This window comes from Macadamia integrifolia, chromosome 4 (assembly GCF_013358625.1).
Source record: "Macadamia integrifolia cultivar HAES 741 chromosome 4, SCU_Mint_v3, whole genome shotgun sequence".
In the NCBI taxonomy this organism is placed as follows: Eukaryota; Viridiplantae; Streptophyta; class Magnoliopsida; order Proteales; family Proteaceae; genus Macadamia; species Macadamia integrifolia.
Genome location: NC_056560.1, coordinates 30,558,716 through 30,583,369, shown reverse-complemented (window position 1 = coordinate 30,583,369; position 24,654 = coordinate 30,558,716). Strand labels below are relative to the sequence as shown.

The following is a 24,654-nucleotide window of genomic DNA, read 5'->3' as shown; positions in this document are numbered from 1 at the left end:
ACCTCATCCCATCTGAATCCATCTGTGACTTGTGCAACATTGCAGAGAGGATGTCACGGCTGGGTACTTGCGCGAGTGCATTTAGGTTCATGGCACTGTCCACAAAAATCGGACGTTGACAACAGCTCCACAGCCTACCGCTACAGGAAACACCAAGGAAAAATAAAAACATTGAGGGTTTGATTGGGCCATTTTAGTTGGGAAGATTGGGAGGATCGAACACCTCTACTTCGACATGGAAGTTGAGCTCAAGATCTTCTATCATCGGAATTGCAGAATCCCCAAAATACCCGCCGTTGCCAAACGGTGGTAACGGAATGCAACCACCCCTATCGATCATTATGGTCTATGTAGTTGGGAGTGATGGGTTTCATGTTTAAGCAACAGAACAGAAACAGGGTGAGCAGCACCAAGTCCTTTCATTCTCTCTTTTTTTTTTTCCTACAGAAATAAGTTTTTTATATACTCATGAGAGAGCACTCCTCAACCTCAACTCTCCCTTCTGGATTTTAGTTTGATGAGATCCTTACGTTCATTTCTCCTTCCTTTATTCTTCTCTATAGGAATGTTTGACGAATAGATATGTTTTTCTGATAACCCAACAAGAGGGGTTTTTGAGGGGCATTGGTTCTCCCTTCCTCGTGAATTGTGTTGATTACTAGCTTTGGTATGTATCTATTCTTTCCGTTTGATTTCTTCTGTAAGGTAGAAGGTAGAAAGAAGAAGAAGGGAATAGGAGCGGGTGGGTAAAGGGAGGTGGGAGGTAAAACTGTCAAAAAAATTCTTCAGTTGAGGGATGAACACCGCTTTGGGTAATTTTGTAAACCCAAACTTAAAACTATATATTTTTGTTATCTGAAACATAAGTTGGGTAATTTTGAAAAGGAAACCCAAAAGTGGGTAATCAAGTAATTTTTCCTAATATCTATCTAATGGGTGGCAAATTTCCTTCAAATATGGTGAATGAGGCCTATCATAATCCCCGAGATGTATTCTCTCATCTGGGGCCCATTATTGGAGGGGAGAAATTTTATTTTATTTATTTATTTTTTAGATAACCCATCCAGCTAGGTACTTTTTAAAAACTAAACCAAAATGTGTTTCATTTAACTAAAAAACACAAAATCATGTTTGGATTTACAAAACTACCCAAAATAGTGATTCTCCTCGTATACCTACATGTTTGACATTCTTACCCATTCTTACCCCTGACCCCATTGCAATATCTCTAGCCCAACGACACGTCACTACCTTTATCCATTGTCCTACACATGGCTAGCCCCACGCTAGCACCAATCAACCCTATCTTCACTTCGATCCCTGAAGTAAGAGCTTGATATATTGAGAAAGTATAATTTTTTTGTATTTGATATATATATATATATATTTTTGGTTAACCAAGGTGTTTGGGCCAGCTTACGCGCACCTCGACAAATCCTTGGGGAGACTAGCATAGCAATCCACTGCCATGATCTCCACTTAAATCATAGATGCACAGATGGGGAATCGAACATGAGACCGTACGCCTAATCCATACAATCCTAAGTTCGCCCTAACCATCTGGGCAAATCCATGGGTGGGTACAGAATAAATAAGAAAAAAACACATACACACAATATGTACGATAGGGTTCGATTCTAATTTGGACGAAGTAGAAGAATGGGGTTTATTTGTTTTGGGCTCTTGACCAAACTCTGAGGAAATCTATGTGCAATTTTAAAACCTTCCAACTTGTGTGCTGAAGTCAGAATGTATGAAAAAAAATAAAAGATTGCAGGCTTAGAGATTACATATAATTGAGTTCTGCTCCATCGCCTCGATTTAGGGCTGTCAATTCTGAACCCACACCGGTAGGCCCAACTGAACCCAACACATTTATTGCCCGCCCTGGACTGACCCATTTAATAAACGTATCGGACGTTCATGGTGCAAGTAGCTAGTCCGTTGGGTGCCTGACCAAACCGACACATTTATATGCCCAACTTGAACTGACTCGTTGTAGCCCGACCTAGCCCAACTCCCTTAATACTACATAAAATTCCTATTTTGCCACTACTAGTAAGAAACTAATTAAGCTTTCTTATCCTTTGCTTTATAGTAGGATTTAATTTAATTAAGCTTTATTTTGTAAGTTATAATGATCATAATCTTTTTTTTTTTTTTTTTTTTTTTTTTTTTTTTTTTTTTTTTTTAAGAACAACCATATTTAGGTCACATATTTCTAGGCCTTCAACCCTCTTAAGAATAGAATTTTAGGGTATGCACGTTTAAAGCTTGTTTAGAGCTCGTTTAGATTTTAATAGGTCCATAGCCCAATCAAGGCCCATTTAAAGAAGCTCGATTAAAGCCTGACACTGACCGGCACGATTATAAACCGTACCATGTCCCCCAAAGCTAGACCTCGTTTTCTTAAACAAGCGTTCATGGTGCAAAGCTTCCAAGTGGTCAAGCTCAATTAGGCCCGACCGGTTGACACCCCTACCTCAATTAATGGCCCAAAGGGGTATCCATTCAAATTTGAACGGGGTTGGGGAGGGGCTATGCGGAGGGGCGGGGGTAGAACAAATGAGTGTACAGATGCAAATTACTATTATTAACATCCTTCAACCGGGATTCAAGGTAGATGGTATCATGGGTCAAGGTTAGGTTTGGGTTTTTGGACTAAATGAAAAGTTTAATGAAATAAGCTTGCTGGAATTGTTATCAGAGCGAATCCAAGTAGAAAAGTAATCGATTCTGATGGGTTCTGAACACAGATCGTAGAGTTTTGCTAACAGGTTCCAAACACATATTGTAGAGTTTTGCCAGCCTTCCCTAAACATAGCACTATTCTCTCTCTCTCTCTCTCTGTGGTGTGGCGGAGATGGTTGTGAGTCGACAGTGGCAATGGCATGTTGAAGGGAAGGAATTAAGGGTAAAAATGTCAAAACATGTAGGTAGATGGAGGAGAATCACTGTTTTGGGTAATTTTGTAAACCCGATCATGATTTTGTATTTTTTAGTTAACTGAAACACATATTGGGTAGTTTTGTAAGGGAAAACCCAAAAGTGGGTAATCATGTAATTTTTCCAATATATATATAGATATATCGAAAATTTTTGAAGCTCCAAGATGTGTATTGAAGGCGGATGTGTGCCATTTGACACTCTCTTAAATTTAGTATTTGTCCCCTTAGATGCAATTATGTTAATATACAAAAATGGCTCTAAGATAGAACAACTTCTGGTTTCTAACGACAAATGTGCACTCGTCTGATGCACCCCTTCGAGTACGTTGGAGTTGTGTTCAAGCTGATGAAAACATAACTGTAATAGCCAACACATAGTTTTCAGTCTTTAGTCGAGAGAGAGAGAGAGAGAGAGAGAGAGAGATTTGTGTAACATTTTGAAGGCATTCACTTCCTTTAATTATAGATGAGTATACACCCTTTCAAGACACCCCATGAAATGGGTGTCCACTAGTTCTTAGGGATTTGGATTTAAAGATTCCAATCCAAGGGCTACAATGTAATTATCTTGTATGAAATAGCATCACTATAGAATAAAATAAGACTCATCTTATGGCAAGCAATTCTTCAAATAATGTTACAATTTGGAAAGCCAGTCTTTGGATCATGATTACAAACATGAAAGATCAAAACAATAAGTAAGACTAATGCATGCCAATAGGTCACTCTCTTTAAGATTGTATTTGCCCCCTATTGGTGCAAATCATGTTTACTTGCAAAACCAATTTCCCAAGATATAACATCCTTTTACAAGCCCACCAAGAATCTTGCATTTGACTTGAGAGGACCACATTAGTAGATAACTTGGTGTTCAACACTCTTGAAACAAAACCCATAGAGGTTTTAAAGCAAAGCAATACACTATGTGAAAAGCCAAGAGAGCTTTTGAAAGTGAGCTTTTGAAAGTGTAACAGGCAAAAGAGAAGATTTTAAAGCAAGAGTCGTTCTTTAACAAATGAGGACCACTTCTTATATATGGAAAAGTAAAACCTCTTCTAGGGACCTTATAGGAAAACCTCAAAAGTCACGACCTTTTGAAATATTTAAATGCTAAAAAGTGAGTCCAAACTGAAATAATGCCAATATGAAAATATTGGTTTTGACCATTGTGAACCACGCATTTTTTAAATACTTCTATATTTTTTACGGTAGTAATTAACAATAAAACTACAATTCCCCCCACAATACAAAAATGTGATAAAACAAAAATTAAGTATTATGCACTTTAGAACATGGCACCTCATTGTAGATGTTTTTTGGACTTGAATCTATACTAAGTCTGACAAACCAAACTATTGAGTATATGTGAGAACATTGTTTTTTGAACATTTCCTTATTGGTGTAGTTGACTAGCTTGCCAAGTACCAACCATGTCTTATAGCTCAACCTTATGTCATCATATTCGAACAAATAAACATTTCTCCTTTTAAAGGACCATCATTGTCCCATCATAGGTTAATGATTGTTTAGAGAATTTTGCCTTTAAATTCTCATTAGAAGCGGCCCCATTTCTTACAAACACTTTCCTAACTCATAGTGTGCACTATAAATAACACACATCCCCACAGTTGTGAGGTGTATTGATTAAGAGCCATATACTCTTCTTCTTGTCATTGTGGTGAGCACCACATTCCCCAAGATGAACCATATCTATAGTAGTACAAGAAAGTCATCCGATGACTTCGTTTTTACCCTTTGAACTTAATTTTAGGGATCTTCTCTCACATAGGTTGGATTTTCATCACATGACTTATGTCATAGGCCTCAAACTCATTCATGGAGATGTCTTATGTATAGTTTTGGTAGTTTGTGCCTTTATAAATATGTCAACTAAATTATTTTTTAGACTTTACAAAGTCGGTAGCTATTATTCCATCATTTATATATTGTTTTACTAAGTTATGCCTTAGACGTTTATGTCTTAATTTTTTCATTGGAAACCTTATTTTTTTTATGTTAGCGATAGCTGCTTGACTATCACAATGCAATGATATCGATGACATTGGTTTAGACTAATATCAGCCATCAAATTTCTTAGTTATCCGGTTTCTGTACTGACTTTCTCTAAGGCTATAGACTCTAATACTGCATGACTCCCATTATAATGTAAACTGTAGTCCTTTGTCTCCTTTAAGTACTTCATCAATCTTACTAAAAATTCCAATACTTTGTACCCGGATTGTAAGTATGTTGATTTAATTTGCCAATAGCTAATGTTGTCTTCTCTTTTGGAAAACACCAATTCATATAGGATGTATCTATTTGTATCTTAATAGAGACGCATCCATACTTGTAAAAAAGCTTAAAGGGTGATTTTATCTCTATAAATAGATGGTGGATTATCGTAGATTATTCATTCTTTGAAAAAGAAAATTGAAGTATTGTACCCTTTTGTTTTTTTATTTCTAAATTGTTTAGTTTTGAGAACAACCCTAGGAGCCACTGGGTGGCCTAGTCAACAAGTGCAACACTACTAGTTTGCCTCATAATTGGGGTTATTTCATCTCAAAGTTTCATTGGAAATTAACTCAATTGCACCAATAAGGGGCCTCTACAACTTTAAGCAGAGTGACCTTCTGGCTTGATTCAACCCGGTGTTTCTTTATTGAAACAATATTGCGGAATCCATCTATAAAGTTGGTGTGCAGTTTCCTACAATTAGTAGACTTTGCTATAACAATAGAGATTAGTTCTTATTTTCTATCTTGGTTTTACATTTTATAACTTCTTGTTGCTCGGGTCTGTTAGGGTACTCAGAGACTTCATTGATTACAGTGAGCCAATCAACAAATTCATTTGGTGGTAATGTACATGAAAATTTTTGAATATTGAATTTGATGGAGTTGTCCCAATTCGATGAAGATCGGTTTGGGCAGTAATACTGATGTTGGGGCCCTTTCCTCGTATGGTATGGTGACTTTCTGATGAAGAAGAGTAAGCATCATCAGCCTCCTTGTTGGACTTGGTTGACGTGATGCATTTCTCAAACTCTCATTCTCAAGAGTCAACACTACAAGAAAAATGGGTTTTTGGGACGGAAATTTTCTGTCACAAATACCAAAATAGTGTTGCTAATACCTATTAGGGACAGTAAAAATTTCCATCACACATCTGTCATTACAATGGCCGTCGCATAATTAATGAGACGGAAATTTTTTTCCGTCCCTAAGGGGTCAATTGCAACAGATTTCGAGATGGAAGTTTTCCATCGCAAATAATTATTAAAGCGACGAAAATATCTATCGTAAATACTGTGTTGTTAAGGCCATGTAGCAACAGTTTATTTCTATTGCAAAAGAGCATAAATTATTTGATATGGAATTTTTCCGTTGTAAAAAATTTCAAAACTTTGTTTTTTGGGACAGATTTTTCTTGTCCCAAATAGGGTCTTCTTTTTAGAGACAACTATCTCCGTCCCAACTAACAAGGGCTGTAATTTTTAGGGACAGTAAAATTCCGTCCCTAAAAGTTTTTAAGTAAAAAAAATAATAATGATGATATTTTCAGACATATTTACCTTGTTGTAACACATTAGAAGATCTAACTAGACATTTAATGATTACATCATCCAAAAGTATTAACATTAGATAAATCTATACAAGTTAAACATTTATATCATCCTCAAACAAAATGATAGATAAAACTATTTTTGTTCCCAAATTCTCGTTTGCCACAGAACTCATGTGCCCTAAACTTATGTGCTCAGTTGCTATAGTCATTCTTTTATGTAGGAGCACTAGTTTATGGCATGTTGTTTTTTGGACAGAAATGTATCTACCTGTGGTCTTTTCCATCTTCAGACAAAACATTCCAATTAATTGATCTCCATTTTATGGAAGAATTTTTATCCTACTGAAATGGATTCAGTTTTTATACAATATCTACTGTCAAAATACTTGATAGAGGTTTACTTGAAGCACACAGGATTGAAGCGAAATGGTACACATGTATGAAGAAGTTTTTGAGGTAATATTTACTAAAGCTCTCACTTTTTCCTTCTCTCATAATTGGTCGGATGCATTGTAAAAGTTACTAGTATTCATTAATTCTTACCTTCTTTAAATGTTGTTGTTTAAGTAAGGTCTCTAGTTTTTGGGTTTTCACTTTATTGGTAATAAAAGTTCCTTTGGGAAAGTTATAGGAAAGCTGATTATTTCGCCCTGGCTCTGGGAAAGTTATAGGAAAGACAATTAAACAAGGCAATGAAAGAGTGCCCAATTCAGTATAAATCAGACAATTAAACAAGGCAATAAAAACATTAGACCGTATTGTGGATGTAGATTGAGACTGAACTAGATAGAATAATTTTTTAATATAGTGCAGACCAGTAAGCCTAGAGATCAACCTCAACCCCCCCACCCACTAATATAATAATAATAATAATTTAAACTTCTAAGATGATACATAACAACTAACATTGCATCCGAGAATCAAGCCTACATTACAAGAGTTTCCACCAAAATATGAAAGCACATTGAGAGTTAGATTAGATGTTTGCCCTCATTGTCTACATCACTCTGATCTACAATTGGAAAATACAAATGGAAAAAAAGAAAATCAAATATATTAGCTTTAAATCCCACCCCAACTATAAATTTAGTGATCCAACCACAACTGATCCAGAATCGTCATCGGTTACTCTCACATAAACACTATCGGAAACTCAAAAATCTATGATGAAGTTCCACCCAATGTGGCGAAGTCCGTTGCCATTAATCCCCCAGTATAGCTAGTCCATTACAACCCCAACCAACACTTGGAGGATCCTTAAAGCCCTATATAGCATGAAAGCATCAAATCAGGAGAAACAAAGAATAGGTACCAGAAATTTTGGTGAAGAAAGCCCACAAAATAACGATTTGGGAGGAGGAGTAGCTCCTCCCTGTGCGCAAATAGCATGGTTTTCTGCAAAAAAAAAAAAAAAAAAAAAGGAACCGAGGATGTAGACGGAACATATAGTAGTAGAAGAAGAAAGAGACATAACTGTGTTCAGAACTAGAAGAGACATACCTGTGTTCAGAACCAGGGCGGAGGTGGATATGTCTCTTCTATCTATGCGCGAAGAGCAGGGTTTTCTACCTTAAAAAAATAAAATCAGTGAACCGAGGATGTAGATGGAAGAGAATAGTAACAGAAGAAGAAAGAGACATACCTGTGTTCAGAACCAAGGGCGAAGGCGGATTTGGTCTCTTCTCTCTATGCGCGAAGAGCAGGCTTTTTTACTTTAGAAAAAAAAAAAAAAAAAACAAAAACAAAAACATAAACAAAACAAAAAAGGGGAAACCGATGATGAAGAAGATGGAAGAGAGTAGAAGAAGAAAAAGATGAAAAAGGCATACCTGCTGTGTTCAGAGCCAGGGCGGAAACGCTTTTCCTCTCTCTCTGCACAAAGAGAAGGGTGAAGAAGCACTCTATCGTTTTGATCGGAACGATTTCTCAAAACTCATCAAATTGTTTGAGATTTGAGCGCGCGCGAGAAGGGGTCTCGGTTTTTTAATTTAGGGACATTTAATTATCCGCCCCTAATTTGCGATGGAAAATTTCCGTTTCCAATGATAAGAAAATTTCTTTAATTTTGGGACAATTAGTCATTCGTCTCCAATTTTTGCGACGAAAAATTTTCATATGTAGCGACGGAACTATTTCTGTATCAAATGATTTATTGAGGGATAAAAAAATCCATCATAATAGATGTAAATGAAATTATAATAAATGTAAAATTTAATCATAATAGTGACGGAAAAACTCCCTCCCAACAGTAATATATCTATCCCATATTCCCATATATTGCGACAGAATTGTATCCGTCTTGAATGGTCTATTTAGGGACAGAAAGTAATCCGTTGTAATAGATATAAAATTCAATCACAATAGCGACGAAAAAATCCGTCTCAAATATTGTGAGGGTAAGATATCTCCCCCAACTGCTATGTATGTAGCCACAGAATTATATCCGTCCCAAATGGTTTGTTTAGCGGACATAAATTATGTCCGTCGCTAATACCCACTTTTCTGAACGGTCAGTATCTGTCCCAATTGCTACATAACTAGGGACAAAATTATTTCTGTCTTTAATTGTCAATTTAGAGACAGAAAACCATCTATCTTAACAGATATAAAACTCAATCACAGTTGCGACGGAAATATTCCGTCTCAAAAATTGAGATGGTAAGTTTTCTATCCCAATTGTTAGATATGTAGGGACACCACAATAACAACGAAAATTATATCATCTCAATTATTGTGACGGTATATTTTTTGTCCCAAATAGTCAAAATTTAGCGACGGATTTATAACTGTCACGAATAATTTATTTATGGGACAAAAAATATGTCCGTCTCTAAAAAACTGTCGCAAATGCCCCTTTTTTCTTGTAGTGCAAGTTGGAAACTTGTTGCTGGAGTTGCATTAATCCATCTCGAACATTAACGTCCTATATAGGAGCTGTAACATGACCTTTACGCCTAGGTGGCATTATAAAAATCCGACTGGCTACTGATACCACTTGATGCTATCTTTGGAAATGTGAGTTCAAGGTCGCCAATGCCAAAGATCAACGTGTAGGACAATCACAAACGAGGAGGAAAAAAATGCAAACATTGTAATTCTTCAAGACTATGTTGTAACTCTTCTAGGTTATGGTGGAGACTCTTCAAGATCTCAAATAAAACTCAACATGAGCTAATTCATTAATTAAAATCTGAGTTGATTTCCCAACCAAGTTACATTTAAATAGAAAGAACATTTTCCAAAAAGTTATGGTAATCTAGTGCTCTTTGTCTTGTGGTGAGGAAGAAAGACATGCACAGATTAGGACTTGCTCCAAGTATGGCATCGAGTAGAGCGGATTGGAGGTCCAGGATCCGGATGGCAGACCCCATCTGGCTATGCTCTACTTCATTACTTTTTTTGTGATTTGTTGCTTTCACTTACTTTTCCTTTTCTCAGTCCTTGTTTGGATCCATGTAACCGAACCCATTAAGTTGGGATAAGGTTTTGTTATTATTGTTGTTGTTGTTGTTGTAATGCTCTTTGTCTTGTGTAAGGAAATGGGATCCACAATGCAGGGTTGGAAACACTACGAAACTACCTACGACCGACCATGAAATGTTAACTTGAAACTTGACACCATAGGTGGGGAGGGGGAGACCTACGCGAACCAGAATTTGAAATTGATGACCCCATTAGATCCTTTTGAACTTTTCGGTGGGAGAGGGACCTTGAAATCCCAAGGGGGCATAGAGTTGAGACATGTTATCGATTTTGACAAATGATATATCCATTAATTTTCCATCTATCCAATGGTTAGATTGTCAAATCATCAGTCCATGTGACCTAAAAATAGGGAAGTGGGGAATTTTAGATTGCAAAAATAAGAGAAAATAGCTAAATAAGACAGGGTGTAGCTCTCCCCTTCACATCATCAACTAGAATGCAAACAAATAGGTGGATAAGAATCAACCTGAGCTAAGTTTTGATCTTGATCTTGATCTTGTAACTTCACTAGCTAAATCAACTTGCATCTTAAGTCAGTTCCAAGAGGTGTGAATTCATGTAATCCACCCAATTTGGTAGCTCTACTATCAATTGTATGTTGGATGACGGAAAAAGATATGATTTAGGTTTGTTCTGGCAATGTTAGTGGATTTAAATATTTACTCAACTTTTCATATCTCAAAAGATAATACATTTTTTTATTTTTGGAAATATTATGTATAGGTGGTGGGGAATAAAAGACTTATCTAAAGGCTATGTTTGGTGATAAAAGGAAAGTAAAGGGATGGGAAGTGAAAATTTCATACTTAAAAAAGAAATATATGTAATCATTACCCATGTGGCATTAACATTAACTTCAAATCATTACATATTTGGTTATAAAATTTCATTTTATTTTGCATCTAGTACCTTTTGCTATAATATGTAAAATAAAAATTACATGTAAAATATATCATTACTAAATATGGTTAAAAAAATCAAGTAGTTTATCCAATCTGTTGTTTTATGGTTGTCCTTGTTGGCAACTCGGCCACGTGACGGTGATGACGTGTCCAGTTTGGGTGACGTGGATGAAAATGATGACATGGCAGTATCCAGTGTCACCGATGAGATAACAGAGCAGCTTAGTATGCATGGAGTGGTTTAGTACATCATTAATAGGTGGTGCGGGTTTCTGGGTCAAAACTGGCAAAATTGGCCTATTTACGATCGAGGGCATTTTCGGCAATGAAAATGACATTTTTGGAAGATTGGTTCTTCATGAAAAATATAGATTGTAATTTTCCTAGTCCAGTGCATTTGATTTCGTCACATTCCGATACCGTATGAAGAAGTTACGACATTTATGACAGTCAAGGGCAGTTTCGGCATTGAAGATGAATTTTTTAAAGGAAGCGTTCTACATGTAACAATACGAAAAAAATACAATCTTTCCAACGGTTCTGATTTCATCGCATTCCAATTCCGTATGAGAAAGATACGTCATTGGAAAAGTGTAGGGGCATTTTGGTCTTTTTACATGGATGATTCAGATGATTGAGTCTTCTGAAAAGTCGTAGAGAATCCAGTTACGATTCCAACGCACTTCGTTTCATCTCGATCGGATATCGTATGAAAAATTTATAAGCGTTTCCGTAAAGTCGGTTCGAAAATCCAAACCAAAAATCCATCAGTTGCTCTCGGTGTTGGGTGGATTTTTTGGAATTTATTTTTGAAATTCGAAGGGCTTTTGTGTAATTTAAAGATTTTGAAGGTCTGAGTTGCAAGGGGTCTTTAAGCACTGAAACATATGGAGGCAGGGGCTTGATTGTAATAAAGAGGAGTAAAGGGAAGTGAAATGGACGGCCAAGATTCGACCACGTAGGCTTGATGCCCATCCAAAGGCTGCTGAGATTTTGGTGTGATATGGACGAGATAGATGCTTGCGCGTGGGATTTGATTGGTTAGATGCATAATTCTTGATGCACTGGCGCTACACTATATCAAGGCATGTTATTGTGTTTCGCGCGTGTATAGAAAGTATAAAAAGGATTCCGATCTTAATGATCTCATGAAATCTGATTAAAGCCATCATGGAAGATTCGGATCCAACGGTCAATATGCATTTTCACTTTTGTGAGTGGGAGACAAGCTCCCTTAAAATCCGGAAAAGCAACCAATCATAGATCGACAACACTTCTGACGATGTCAGCGACTACGTCATGATGACGTCATCGAGATTCAAATCTAACGGTTTGGATCTGTTGTCCGTTGGTTTAATCGGACGGTTTGGATTATAAGATCTCTTATATGAGATCTATGGTCTGATTTCGACCATGTTGCGCGCGCTGCCGGTGTAGCCTACGCCACCCGTACGAAGATTCCATTTCGGGCTATCTCATTGCTCCAACTTCAAAAGGTCATAACTCCCTCATTTAAGTCGGATTTGGGTGAACCAAGTTGCAGATTCTTCGTTTTTTCAAGCCCTACACCATGGAAGCAAGAAAAATTGGTTTTGAGTGAAAAAAGCCTACGGTTTTGGTAGGAGAAGCTTCCCCCTCTTTGTTGGTCCTTGAATGAACATACATTCTTGATGATAAATGTTCTTAGGCCATTAAAGGAGGTAAAAGAGGTGGTTGAAGTGTGTTAATGGTATATTAACTCAAAGCCAAGGAAGAAGAGAAGAAAGCAAAGATGTGTTTGCTTTGAAGAGCAAGAAGCCAAGGAGAGAGAAGGTGTGAGCACCAAACTTGTCAGTACAAGTTTCCAGTCATCCCAGGCAATCGGTTGTGAGATTCTCTAACCTGTGATTTTACATTACATGTATGTATGTATGTTAGGGTTAGTTGTGGATGAATGTATACATGCTAGGTTAGTTGTGGATGAACTGTGAGCATGCTAGCTAGTTGTGTATGCATATGCTAGGCAGAGCTTGACTGTAGGGCATTGATATAAGCCCAATTTAATTGTATTATTTATTGTGTGCTTAGTGGGTGCTAAGCACCGGGAGTGGATGCTCCCGTGTAGTGGGTGCTACACATTGTATCGGCACTACGAGTGCCATCTCAGCTTCGGCTTGAGAAAATTGGGTGTGGGTGCTCCCGACTGTGGGTGCAGTCAAAAGTAGTGTATTGAGTAGGTACGAAGCCTTTACAGGCACTACTCCGGGGATGTAGGCAAATTGCCGAACCTCGTAAAAACCCTGTGTTGTGGGTGCTTGTTGTTTGCATTTTATATTGAAGTGCGTGAAATGTGGAATGGGTGTGCACACTTGGAAGTGCCTATGAGAGGCTGAGTGTGCATACGACTGTGTGCAAACAGGGACAGGTATATCAGGTTTTTCTTGGCCAGACATCGGACAGGTTTTTAGGTATCGGAATTGAACTCACTGATTCACCCCCCCTCTCAGTGACTGTCGGGTTACAACACAATCATATGAAGTAATGAATATAAACATTTCTTTTTAAAGTATGAAAATTTCACTTCTCTTCCCTTTAAATTCCCATTGCAACCAAATGGAGCCTACAGTAGTAATCCACGATGATAGGGCTGATGGAATTACTAGCCCACAATGTGGACTAGTGGACATGTCCATGAATGGGTTAAAAAAGGCCCATGTGGACATAACATAAAAAAGGCCTGTTTGCCCATGGTAGTATGTAAAGAACAACCTTGCATTAATAGGTGGTTTATTAAGAGAGGGGGTGGGGTTTTTTTTTTTGGGGGGGGGGGGTGTTGGGGAAGAACCGAAGGGAATCAAACCCAAAACACAAAACAGAAAAAGGAAGAGAGAACAAAAACATCATGACATCATAAGGGAAACAAGATAGACACCCCCACTTTTGGTTGGTCCCATTCTAAATATAAGAGTGGGACTGGCTTGATTAGTGTGAGATCAATGGGTTCATTCATTTGCCCAAATGCATGAAGAAATCCTTTTTTACTTCACTGATGTGAATATGTAGTTGAGGTTTGAGCTGAATTAGGGGTAGATTGGTCTTATTTATATTCATCAATGATCATTGATCCTTGTTTGTCAAACATTTCATCCTTTTCAGATCATTGTTGGGTGTTGCTGTAGGTTGGAGGAGGGTTTAACTATTTATATTCATCAATGATCATTGATCCTTGTTTGTCAAACATCTCATCCTTTTCAGATCATTGTTGGGTGTTGCTGTGGGTTGGAGGAGGGTTTAACTGTTAGGTGTATTTGATTTGATTGTGTTATTATTATTATTATTATTATTACTATTATTATTATTTATATATCATTATTACATCGACCAATGATATTTGTGGTCGGTACTTAATACCCCGAGCGTATATATCAGGGGGATACCTCCGACCAGGCATGCTTATCCTTCGTGATACTGATCAGAAACCAAGAGCCCTTGTATTGAATGGCGGTTCATACTAACTTGGCATCATATCCTGTAATTAGCATTTACTGTCTATGTGTCACCCAGATCCATTACCTAATCATGGGATCACAACTGTTTCTAAACTCAACCAAGGCTACCAAACTTGACTAGGGTTAGGTTAGTTAAGTGGTTATTCTATCTTAGTGTGACTATGGTTGAATTAACCATTGCAACAATGGTTAGCCATTATGAGATCCACCACCTCAACTCAGATAATGATCAGCCCACCAATGGCTCACGAGTTCACATTAGTAGGGAAATCAAATGGCCAGCAAATGGGAAGAACCACTGACCAACTATATAAAGAAGATTTAACAAATTTTTAGGGTAAGACATGCAGAACTCTACCTAGTCTCCTCCCATTTTTTAGGCATCAAAGCCTCTTTCCTAGGATCACCCTCTGGACCAGTTTTCTTATCTGTCGTCTGCAAGTCCTAATTGAGTGAGAAACTACAGCAACATCATTTTTTAATGAAATGTGTTGTTGCTGATTATGATAAGACTGGGAGAGCACCCATACACTGCAACTCAGGAAGGCAGAATATCTGTATCCTGGAGTGTGTGTATGACCTATTTCTCTTCCACATATGCATACACTAAGGGCCTGTTTGATAACGTTTCTGTCGTTTTTGTTTCAAGAAACGGCAGAAACATAAATTTTCGTTTCTAGAAATAGAAACAAAATTGAAGGTGTTTGATAGTCATGTTTATGGAAGTTGATAGTAACCAACGAAAAGAATGGCCACGAGTCGTTTTCAGAAACGGCGAAACATAAATAGGTAGAAATCTCAATTTATGTTTTTGAAAACAAGTGAAACGAAACAGTTCTATCAAACGCTTTTTGTTCCGTTTCTGGACACAGAAGCGACAGAAATGCGTTTCTTGAAACGTTATCAAACGGGCCCTAAAAAGCAACACAGTAACACTAACAAAGATAATTTGGGCTGGAACACATCAAAACCTCTTCTTATAAGAGCTCAATGGAAATAGAACATGGTTTATTAATACTACTCTATTTATTAAAAAAGGAAAAAAAAATTCCTCTTTGAGGAAGCTAAACCTACAGTAATTATATAAGTTCTCAAATATTTGACAATTAATCATATATTTTTCTTCCGAGTAAGAAACTTGGCAGGCATTCATGGCTGACCCTTGAAGAGTGACAAAGATATGGCAGAAACAGCTTCCCCAACAGTCAGAAAGAGCCCATTTCTATATGACTCTAAAATAGTAGATCGGTGGAGTTTTTCCATTACTTCTCCAACAGGATTTGCCAACACAAGCTACAACAGAAGAGAAAAGGATAGAGAAATTCATATAAAGTCAGTAAATCTTCAACCAGAATTGGTAATGAAAATTTGAGTTTTTTTTTTGCTTTTTCTTTGACTTCTAACTATGGTTTAGATAAATAATCTTTACCTGAACTGATCTTTTCTCCAGCATCTTTTTTAATTCACTTATTGCTTCAATGCCACTTGTATCAATGGCTGTCACAGCTGAATAATGTAAAATGGTTTGACTTGGTCATGTAACTTAGTAAACAAGACAAGCACATATGCAGGGTGAAGAACTGGCTTATATGGTCTTTAAAGGATCGAGCTCTTCTGTAGTGTAGATCCAAGGGTTGGAAACCCTCAGACATGCAGCCCAAGGCACTCTCAACTCTTAGATCTACGCTACACGCAACAGAAGATCCTGCTATAGTATTTAAAAGTTTTGGTCACTTACCTGTCATGTCCAAGATTAAGTACTTGATAGAACAATCGTTGTTTACTTGGATTCTTTCTTCCTCTTCTCGGACCCACCTTAGTACCCTGCTCAACAACAAATAAGCTCGTTCAGGTCATGGAAAGACCACCAATGACCATGGTTTTAGATTCTGGATCGGCCGATCTGTATATGATTCTGGCGGATCCGGCTCATCTGATCCTTGACAAAAATCTAGGGTGGGCAATTTGGGACAGATTTTGATCCTGATCCGGATCCGGATCCCGATTTTGGGTTTTTAAGCCCTGCCCATGACCCATCTCTTTTAGATATCTCATTTGCCAATTGCTTACAGGATCACTAAGGCTACGTTTCGTAGCCAAGAGAACAAAATAAAAGAAAGAAAAGAAATGAAATGAAATGAAATTGTGAGAAAATAAAAAGAGTATATATGTTTGGTAACCAAGAGAAGAAAAGAAAAGAAAAGAAAAAAATTCAAAAAATTTTGAATTTTAGGGGAGAGAGACAGATAGGAAATCATTGTGTAATTATTCATTTTTTGTCTAATTATGTTTTCATATTTTTTCATGTTTTCTTGTGTTTTTTGCAATATTTTTTTGGAGGAGCAAAAGAAAATTTCACGATTCTCAAGAGGAATTTTGAATCTTAAAAGGTGAATCTTCTTTAGGTGAAGATATACCAAGTGCAAAGAGAAATTCTTAACCAAAGTGTACTTTTTTCTTTTCTTCTCTTGGCCACCAAACACAGCTTAAAAGAAAATGTTTTGAGACCCAACCTGAATCACTGAGTCAACCCAGTCACCCACTCAGCAAATAGATGGATCAACCAGACCCAGCTAAGGTTTGCACTTTGGTCCTAATCAAATGAAACTAAAAAGACAGAAACAGAGAGAAACAAACCTTTCTTGGAGATAAGTTGAATTTGCAAAGTAAATGGGAGATTCGATTCCAAGGATGAGGAAGTAAGGAACCCTTCTAGCTTCTCCATAACGGCTTAGATTTTGGTATATTTGGGTGCCCGGAATGTTCCCCATAAGAACAGTGTTTGGCCTTGTCACATGCAATAAAATCTTGAAGATTGAGATTCCGATCTGAAAAATTTTCCGGCTAGTTTTGTCAGATTCTGGTTAAGCTCATCAATAATCATTCATTTTTGTAACTTTTGTACTATTTCTCTAATGCTCTACACGGTTGATCACCCAAAAGCCTTCTCTAGACTGGATCAATTCCCACCATCTCCTTAGGGTTGGCCCGGTTTGACTTTGGCCTTGAATGGCCAATATACAACTGGGTACGATTAAAAATAACTGTGTTTTAAGTGAAGAAAGAATCTTTTCACCATAGACATTTAAACCCTCCAATGAACCTAAGAGGGGTATTTGTGAGTATGAACAATAGGGGTGTGTGAGTTAATGATGAACCCGAAGTCCAACTCATAGGGTCATATCACCAGTGGATGGGTGAAGGAAAACTTAAATCCTATGTAAAAATATTGAAGTATTTGATAAGAAGTCGAAATTGTATTCATAAGTGTGATCCCTAGCCAGGCTACACAGCCCAAAAGATATGATCTATCTGGTAAGAAATGCTAAAGAGGTGTTCTTCATACACCTCGTGCAGGTCAAGCAGGGATGATGACAGTTTTTTTTTTCTGTTTTCACCAAACATAGAACACATATTGTATGATATGGAAGAGAAAGCTTACAGCAATGGCAAGACCAATCTGCACAGAGATGAAGAGAACACCAAAGAAGGCACACAAACAAGCCAAGAAATCAAGCCTATCAACCTTCCACAAACTAAACGCCTTTTGGTAGTCGATCAACCCAATCACCGCTGTTATAATTATCGCCGCTAAGATTAAATTTGGAGTATACTTAAACAGCGGCATGAGGAACAGCAGTGTTACTAGAACCGATGCCGCCATTACTATGTTTGAAACCACTGATTGAGCTCCAGCGTTATAGTTTACGGCGGAACGAGAGAAGGATCCTGAAGATTTAGCAAATAACAGTATTAAATCATTATCGCAACCATTAACATATCACAGTTTTTATCATTGTAAGAAGTAAGGGACCTAGAGGATTATCTCACCAGTAGTAACAAAGCATGAGGAGCAAGAACCAGCCATGTTCATCATGCCAATTGCCATCATTTCTTTGTTCCCATCAACTTGGTAATTTTTTAGGGAAGCAAATGTTCTTCCCACTGCAATTCCCTCCTATGAAAAATAACCAAATATAGATTAAAAAAAAAAACTAGTTAGGTAAGTAAGGAGAAATCAATCATATAAGTTCAAAAAGGCAAAGATGGCTAGTTTTATAGAACTCACAGTGAGAGATAAGATTCCAGTTATAATCCCAGTTTTAATAGCGAGAGAAAGATAAGGTCCATGAAAGTACAGCATGTTTGCTGAAGGTGGGTTTAGACCTTGTTGTAAGTGTCCAATCTGTACAATAACAGGAGCAGAAAAGATAGATCATCAATCATATAATTCTCTAAGAAAAGCTTTCTCTTGTAAGTAAAGTGAATAGAGTTTTTCTTACTGTGGAGATGTGATTAGCAACTTGATCTCTGAGGAAGAAAACCAGAACAGTAGATAAAATGACAGATGTTAGCGGAGCGGCCGCGGAGACCCAGAAAAGCTTTGGTTTCCTCATGCTCTGATATTTAACCAAAGGGAAAGGAAACAGAAGTGATTAATTCACAGAATTGGAACTTAAACAAAGGAAAGATAACAAAGAAACCTCCTTAGATAGTAACAACTCACAATATGCCTTGTTGCCAATAGAAAGATCAGGAAACACATGCCCATCACTATTGTTTGCCAGGACCACTGCAAATCAAAATAGCAGATTCACTGAATTGGAAAAATTCTTTTGTCTGAACTTTTGTTTGTGAAGTTTGGGTTTTTGGGTTCTATTAGTTACCTCTTGTCTGTGATGGAAAACAGATGACATTACAGGAATGATTTGCATCTTGCTTGTGAAGTGAACAATCCCAAACAACCCTTTTAGTTGTTGAAGGGATACTATCACTGCTGCCCCAGCCATGAATCCAACCAGGGTAGCCTTGGAGAGAAAATCAACAATAAATCCTAACCTGTAATAAATCAAAACCAATTAAGATTAAGAGAAGATAACTGCTTTCAATTTCAATTACTTTTTTAGGGTCAAAGTTCAAAAGATTCGATTTTTATTTTTGCCTCTTCATTTGTAAATGATACTGAAATAGAGTAGTTTCTGGTAATAGAAATTTCAGGCCATACAGACACCAACACATCATGAATTTTAAAATTGGAAATGAAAAATAGAAAAGAGTGTGGAGAGTTCAAACCTAAGCAGCCCAAGAGAACCCTGAAATATACCAGCAAAGAAGGTGGCAGTGAAGGCCAACTGAAGATAAAGAACAGGATCTTGAGCATGAGGGACTGTCTCTTCAAGCATTGAGCCCATGACAAGAGATGCTATTGAAACTGGTCCTACAGCAAGATGTCTGGAACTACCAAGGATAGCATAGATCAATGGTGGAACAAAGCTGGAGTCTGAAAAAATCCCCATTAAGAGAAGATTAGAAAAGGAAAAAGAGTTTATAGACTAGCTTCTTACCCATAATTGAATCAAAACAGAGAACTCACAAAGCCCAATTATAGGAGGCAAATTTGCAAGCTTTGCATAACTAATTCCCTACATAAAAATAAAATAAATTAGATCACCTGAGAAATTTAAGAAGAACAGACCCATAAGAGTAAAAAAAAATAAAACTTGATTTCTTTTGTTTCAAATTCTAGTTCCAGAAAAACAAACTCTGTTACTGAAACCAAAGAACGTGAGAAAAAACAGAGTAAAATGCTTTAACTTTCATTGGGTTTATCATACCTGTGGGATTGCCAAACTGGCAATGGTGAATCCAGAGATAACATCAGACTTAAGAAGGCTGAGATTGTAAGTTGGCGCCCACTGAAATATGGGGAAGAAATATTGAAGAGAGAGAATGAATTTCCTCAAAAGTGTCTGGTTTTTAAGCATATGAAGGGGGTCATCTGGGAAGAAAATCTCAGAAAGCCTATGTTTAAGCCTTTGAAAAGAGGTTTTGTTGGGTGGTAAACATACTCTATGTATCTCTAATGGTGGTAATGAATCAGTCTGGATTTTCAAGGTGGTTTCCTGGCCTGCAACTCTATTGGAGTTGACACCCATTGCCCTTTTTGCAGAACCACTAAAAAACTTGAAGATACAACTCAAAATGGTTTAAAGTTTATAGAATGGTTTGGAGTTTGGAGGAGGAAAGTCGAAGATGGAATACAAAGTGGGTTCAAATTTATAGACGAACTAGAGAGAGAGAGAGAGAGAGAGAGAGAGAGAAACCACTTTTTTAAAACAGTTTGTTGAAGATATATCGCAGAATGAGAAATTGAATTTTCTATAAGAAGTCAAGAGTCTGAAGACCATAGATGTAATGAAGACATTTAAAGAGAAACGACAACATAAATTCCTATGGGCCCTACAAAACACTATAAGGATTCTCTGATTTATTATTTAATTCTATTAATTCTAACCATCTGATCAATATGATTGATTTGAGAATATACTGATTGAACGTTTCTTGATCATTCTAGTTGGAGTGTATGAGAAGAACAACTGGAAGGAGTTAACTGGGGGAATTAAGGCTGCACAGAATAAAATCTTGGTTTTAGGAAAAGGGTAGTTTTTCAAAGCAATCATCTCTTGATACTAGTTTGGCACGACCAATCAAGGCCATTCAATTTATACTTACATCTGTTCTATTGCATGTATTACATTAATCAAAAGATTCCTTCCATCCAATCAGAATTCTCTCTCTTATTTAATTTTTGAGTGAGGGACAGTAAAGTCTCATTGTTTTATGTGTGAAAGCCATAAGTAGGGGAGTGAATTTCAGCCAACCGGTTGGACCGTACAAATTGACCGGTTAAGTTTAATTTGGACCAAAGTGAATCAGATTCTTATTTGGCCAGCTTCGATTTGATTTTTTTTGTGAAACCAATAGAAACTAAAATTGATTGAATTGACTGAAATGGCCCGGTCGAAATTGATAATAACTGAACTATTAGAAAAAGAGTCCTTGAAGAGTCATTTGATATAAACTTAAGGAAAGGAAAATTTTAAGGTTTATTTGTCATAAGGATGACAGAGTAACAAAAACATAATTAAATTGATATACGTTGTGGAAATATAGACTCAACTTCTGTAAAAAGATTTGTAAGAGATTATTGTAGATGATAACAATATGATGAAGCTATTAAAATTTCAAAGATTTCAAAAGCAATCAGGGTGCTCACTTCAATTAGACAGATATACCATAATCCGATATTTTGAGTTTTCAAAAGTTCCCTTGTCTGACTTGAGATATTGATATATCTAAATAGAGATGATTAGTCATAAAATCCAACCTTAAGTGAGATGTTAGTTATCTAATGTCTATATTAGAATGCCTGTGGGCTTACCTTGACAATTGCTAAAATTTCCCCAAAAGAAAAGAGGAACAATATTACAAAACTACTCATTTTACAAATCAAAATATTTTTCCAAAAAGAGAAAATAGATAATATTTTTTTTATAAATTTTTCTTGTGAAATCATTTTGACAATAAATCTTTTCAAATTGGCAGTTGTAAGTACGTGTACATTTTTATTATTTATAGGTCACTGGCAATGGAACTTTAGTCTCTAAAATTAACACTCAACGTACACCATGTTTTTTTTATGAATGGACTCCACAGATCTTATGTGTATTGACCATCAAGAGACTAGTCTTCATGTCTCCCATATTCTGAGCAATTTTGACTTGCATCCTTCAAACCCATCATAGTTCAGCATTGCATATATAAGTACATAATGCATCATGATAGGTGTGGTCAAGTCAAGAAATATAATGTGACTCATCTAATTATCTAGAAACCAATCCACTAATCCAATAGACCAAACAACAATAGTACCATTTAATTAATTTCATAAGCCACATAATATACATGTCACATACCACAAAATGAAAATAGAAATGTCCATTAATAATATGCAAAAATAACACAAATAAATATGTGTCAGGCCACACAATTCTAACGCAAACTGAATCTAATAAAAAACTGAAAACCCCTGCCAAAAAAAAAAAAAAAAAGGTTGTGTATGAGTATTATGAGAGAAGATTCTCTAAACAATAGTTGCAGCATGCGAGCACTTTTACATCTCTTTCTACTTCTATGAAATGACTTTGCGCCTCCAATGTAAGATATCATTTAATTGTACCTCATTGTTGCGGTATCCTATGTTGTTTGCTCAGAGAACTTTCTCTCATTATATAAAATCGAAATCAAACCAAAATCAACCTGATATTGAACCGATAAGAGCCACTTCGCCGAACCCAATACCCTTGCCCATAACAAGTGGTTTATTAGTTTATATGAGAGCTACAAAAGATTAGAACAAAGATCATGGATTGAGGAATTGGGTCATATAGGCTGGTTCCATTCTAAGTTGACTCGTCGATCCCGTTTCAAAATCGGTTGTTAGTTTGTTACAATCCCTCGATATGCCTAAGATTCTTGATTGTGATGAGTTAATTAGGGATCATTTCAGTCTTCAAGTTTAGACCCTAAATCCTTGATAGGGGTACAATTTGGAGGTATGAAAGTAACACATGTGACTCTTAGTGTATTTTCAAGCCTCTAACCCATTGGGGAACGGGGGGAATCCACATCATCTGCAACCAATGGTGAGGTGCGATGAGCATCGGATGACTGAGACCATTTGGATATGTGCCCCAAAGGGCTTCCAGCTACCTGATGCTTACTGCACCAGTGCAGCAGCTGCAAACAATTTTCATACCTTGGGGAGGAGGGGGGAGGAAGAATTTTCTAACATCATGAAGCAGTGTCTCAAGCCAGTCACAAATCTATTTGAACATGTCACATGGGATCTTAATCGTTATAAACCTTATAAAATATAGGGATAAAAAATAATTTTCCACTAAGGATGTGATTAGATTGTTAGGCTCACGGTAGGCCTGAGTGAAATAAAAATAATCATCATAGTTCAAAAAAAAAACTAGATCAAAATTGTACGGATTGGTTGAAATAGTCATAAATAAATTTTCTCAAATCAAACCCACACAAAAGGAGATTAATAGAATCTTGAAAGTTTTAAGAAAATATACATTATTGGTTTTAAAGTGGATTAACTAACTCTATATAATTAGATTCTAACTTTTTTCCATAAAATATGAACAAATGACAAAAACCAAATGCAAAGATGTGTATACACCAAATTGTTGTTTTTAAAGAGTGGAATGATCATTGGTCTAGTTCATGGACCCAAATGTAAAGATGTGTATACACCAAATTGTCTCTTTTGGTTATAAGTTTAGAGGCCCTTGCAGTCATCCACCTTCCCCTCAAGTACCCCAACCTTCACTTACTCTCCAGATGAATAATGACTTCTTATAAAGGAAGGAAACAAGGTTCATATTGACTAGAGAGCAAAACAAAAACCTCAACCAAATTATCCCTACAATTTTTAAGTATCTTATTTGTAAAAGGTCTTGTGCATGGTCATGCATGGTGCGTAGTAGCGCAAAGACAATTAATATTCCATTGGAAATATCAAACTACCCCCTTATTTGATGATTCTCAGTGGGGTGCGGTGGGGTAGGGTGCCATTCATGAATTCCCTCTCCTAGATTTTTCTTTGTAAATTGGAGGAAGTTTTTTCTTTCACCTTGGTGAAGGAAACACCCCTAGATCTATTTGTTAGAGATCCGAAATGCACTCCAATGCTCTCTAACACTCATTCAAGGCCAAGAATGGCTATTGGTGAAGGAATTTCTCATTCATAGTGGCTTGAGGAAAATTGTTTCCTGATAAATTTGTACAGTTGAAACCAGTGAGTTTCATTATCTGTTTATTATTGATAAACTTAAAATTAAGTTTTCCTTCATCCATGGTAAATATATTCTAATGGTGATGCTATGATTGAAATCATTCAGCATTAACTCCCAACACTTACTGTTCGTAGTCGAAAATGTCTTTTCCAGTACAATCAGGTCAAATTCCACAGTTGAAGAGATTCTCTCGAGAAATTGGGTCCATAAACTTATTCAAAGGTTTGTGAATAAAACATGAAAGTAATTATGCATGCATGGTGGGCTTCTTTTATTGATGTCTTCTAATGCTATGTTTGGGTGGTTCGAGTTGAAAATTGAAACTCCCATGATTCCATCACAGGTGCTTAATAAATTAAAGGATAGAGATTCCCCGCACAATGCTATAGTGGGACCTTCGTCTCAAGAAGCGTGTGATTTTAAGTTTGATTCCTTTTACCTCCTTAGAGTCATTCACATATAGGTGTTTAGTGTTCTTTACTGTTTTCAGTGAAAGTTGAATGATTCTTATTCAAACCAGTGAGACTAATCAAGCCGAAGGCCTAGATACCCATCGATTGTCAAAAAAAAAGAAAAAATTGGGCGGGTGGGGTGGGGTGGGGTGGGGTGG

At 36.8% G+C, this 24,654-nt stretch overlaps 1 protein-coding gene and 1 long non-coding RNA gene across 2 annotated transcripts; both read right to left on the bottom strand.

Annotated features, from left to right (window-relative positions):
- Nucleotides 1-7,406: 7,406 nt before the first annotated feature.
- On the bottom strand, nucleotides 7,407-8,461 carry LOC122075925. Its single transcript, XR_006139384.1, has 4 exons — nucleotides 8,348-8,461; nucleotides 8,161-8,230; nucleotides 8,019-8,087; nucleotides 7,407-7,913 (listed from the first exon to the last, which is right to left on the bottom strand). It is a non-coding gene; the product is annotated as an uncharacterized LOC122075925 (long non-coding RNA).
- A 6,881-nt stretch (nucleotides 8,462-15,342) lies between these two features.
- On the bottom strand, nucleotides 15,343-20,428 carry LOC122075856 (probable sulfate transporter 3.4). Its single transcript, XM_042641027.1, has 13 exons — nucleotides 20,010-20,428; nucleotides 19,769-19,817; nucleotides 19,468-19,675; nucleotides 19,062-19,233; nucleotides 18,902-18,967; nucleotides 18,678-18,794; nucleotides 18,464-18,580; nucleotides 18,226-18,352; nucleotides 17,837-18,123; nucleotides 17,032-17,222; nucleotides 16,133-16,218; nucleotides 15,824-15,900; nucleotides 15,343-15,687 (listed from the first exon to the last, which is right to left on the bottom strand). Exons 1-13 carry the CDS (start codon nucleotides 20,328-20,330, stop codon nucleotides 15,544-15,546), a joined length of 1,962 nt encoding a protein of 653 aa, XP_042496961.1. The 5' UTR covers nucleotides 20,331-20,428; the 3' UTR covers nucleotides 15,343-15,543.
- Nucleotides 20,429-24,654: the final 4,226 nt, after the last annotated feature.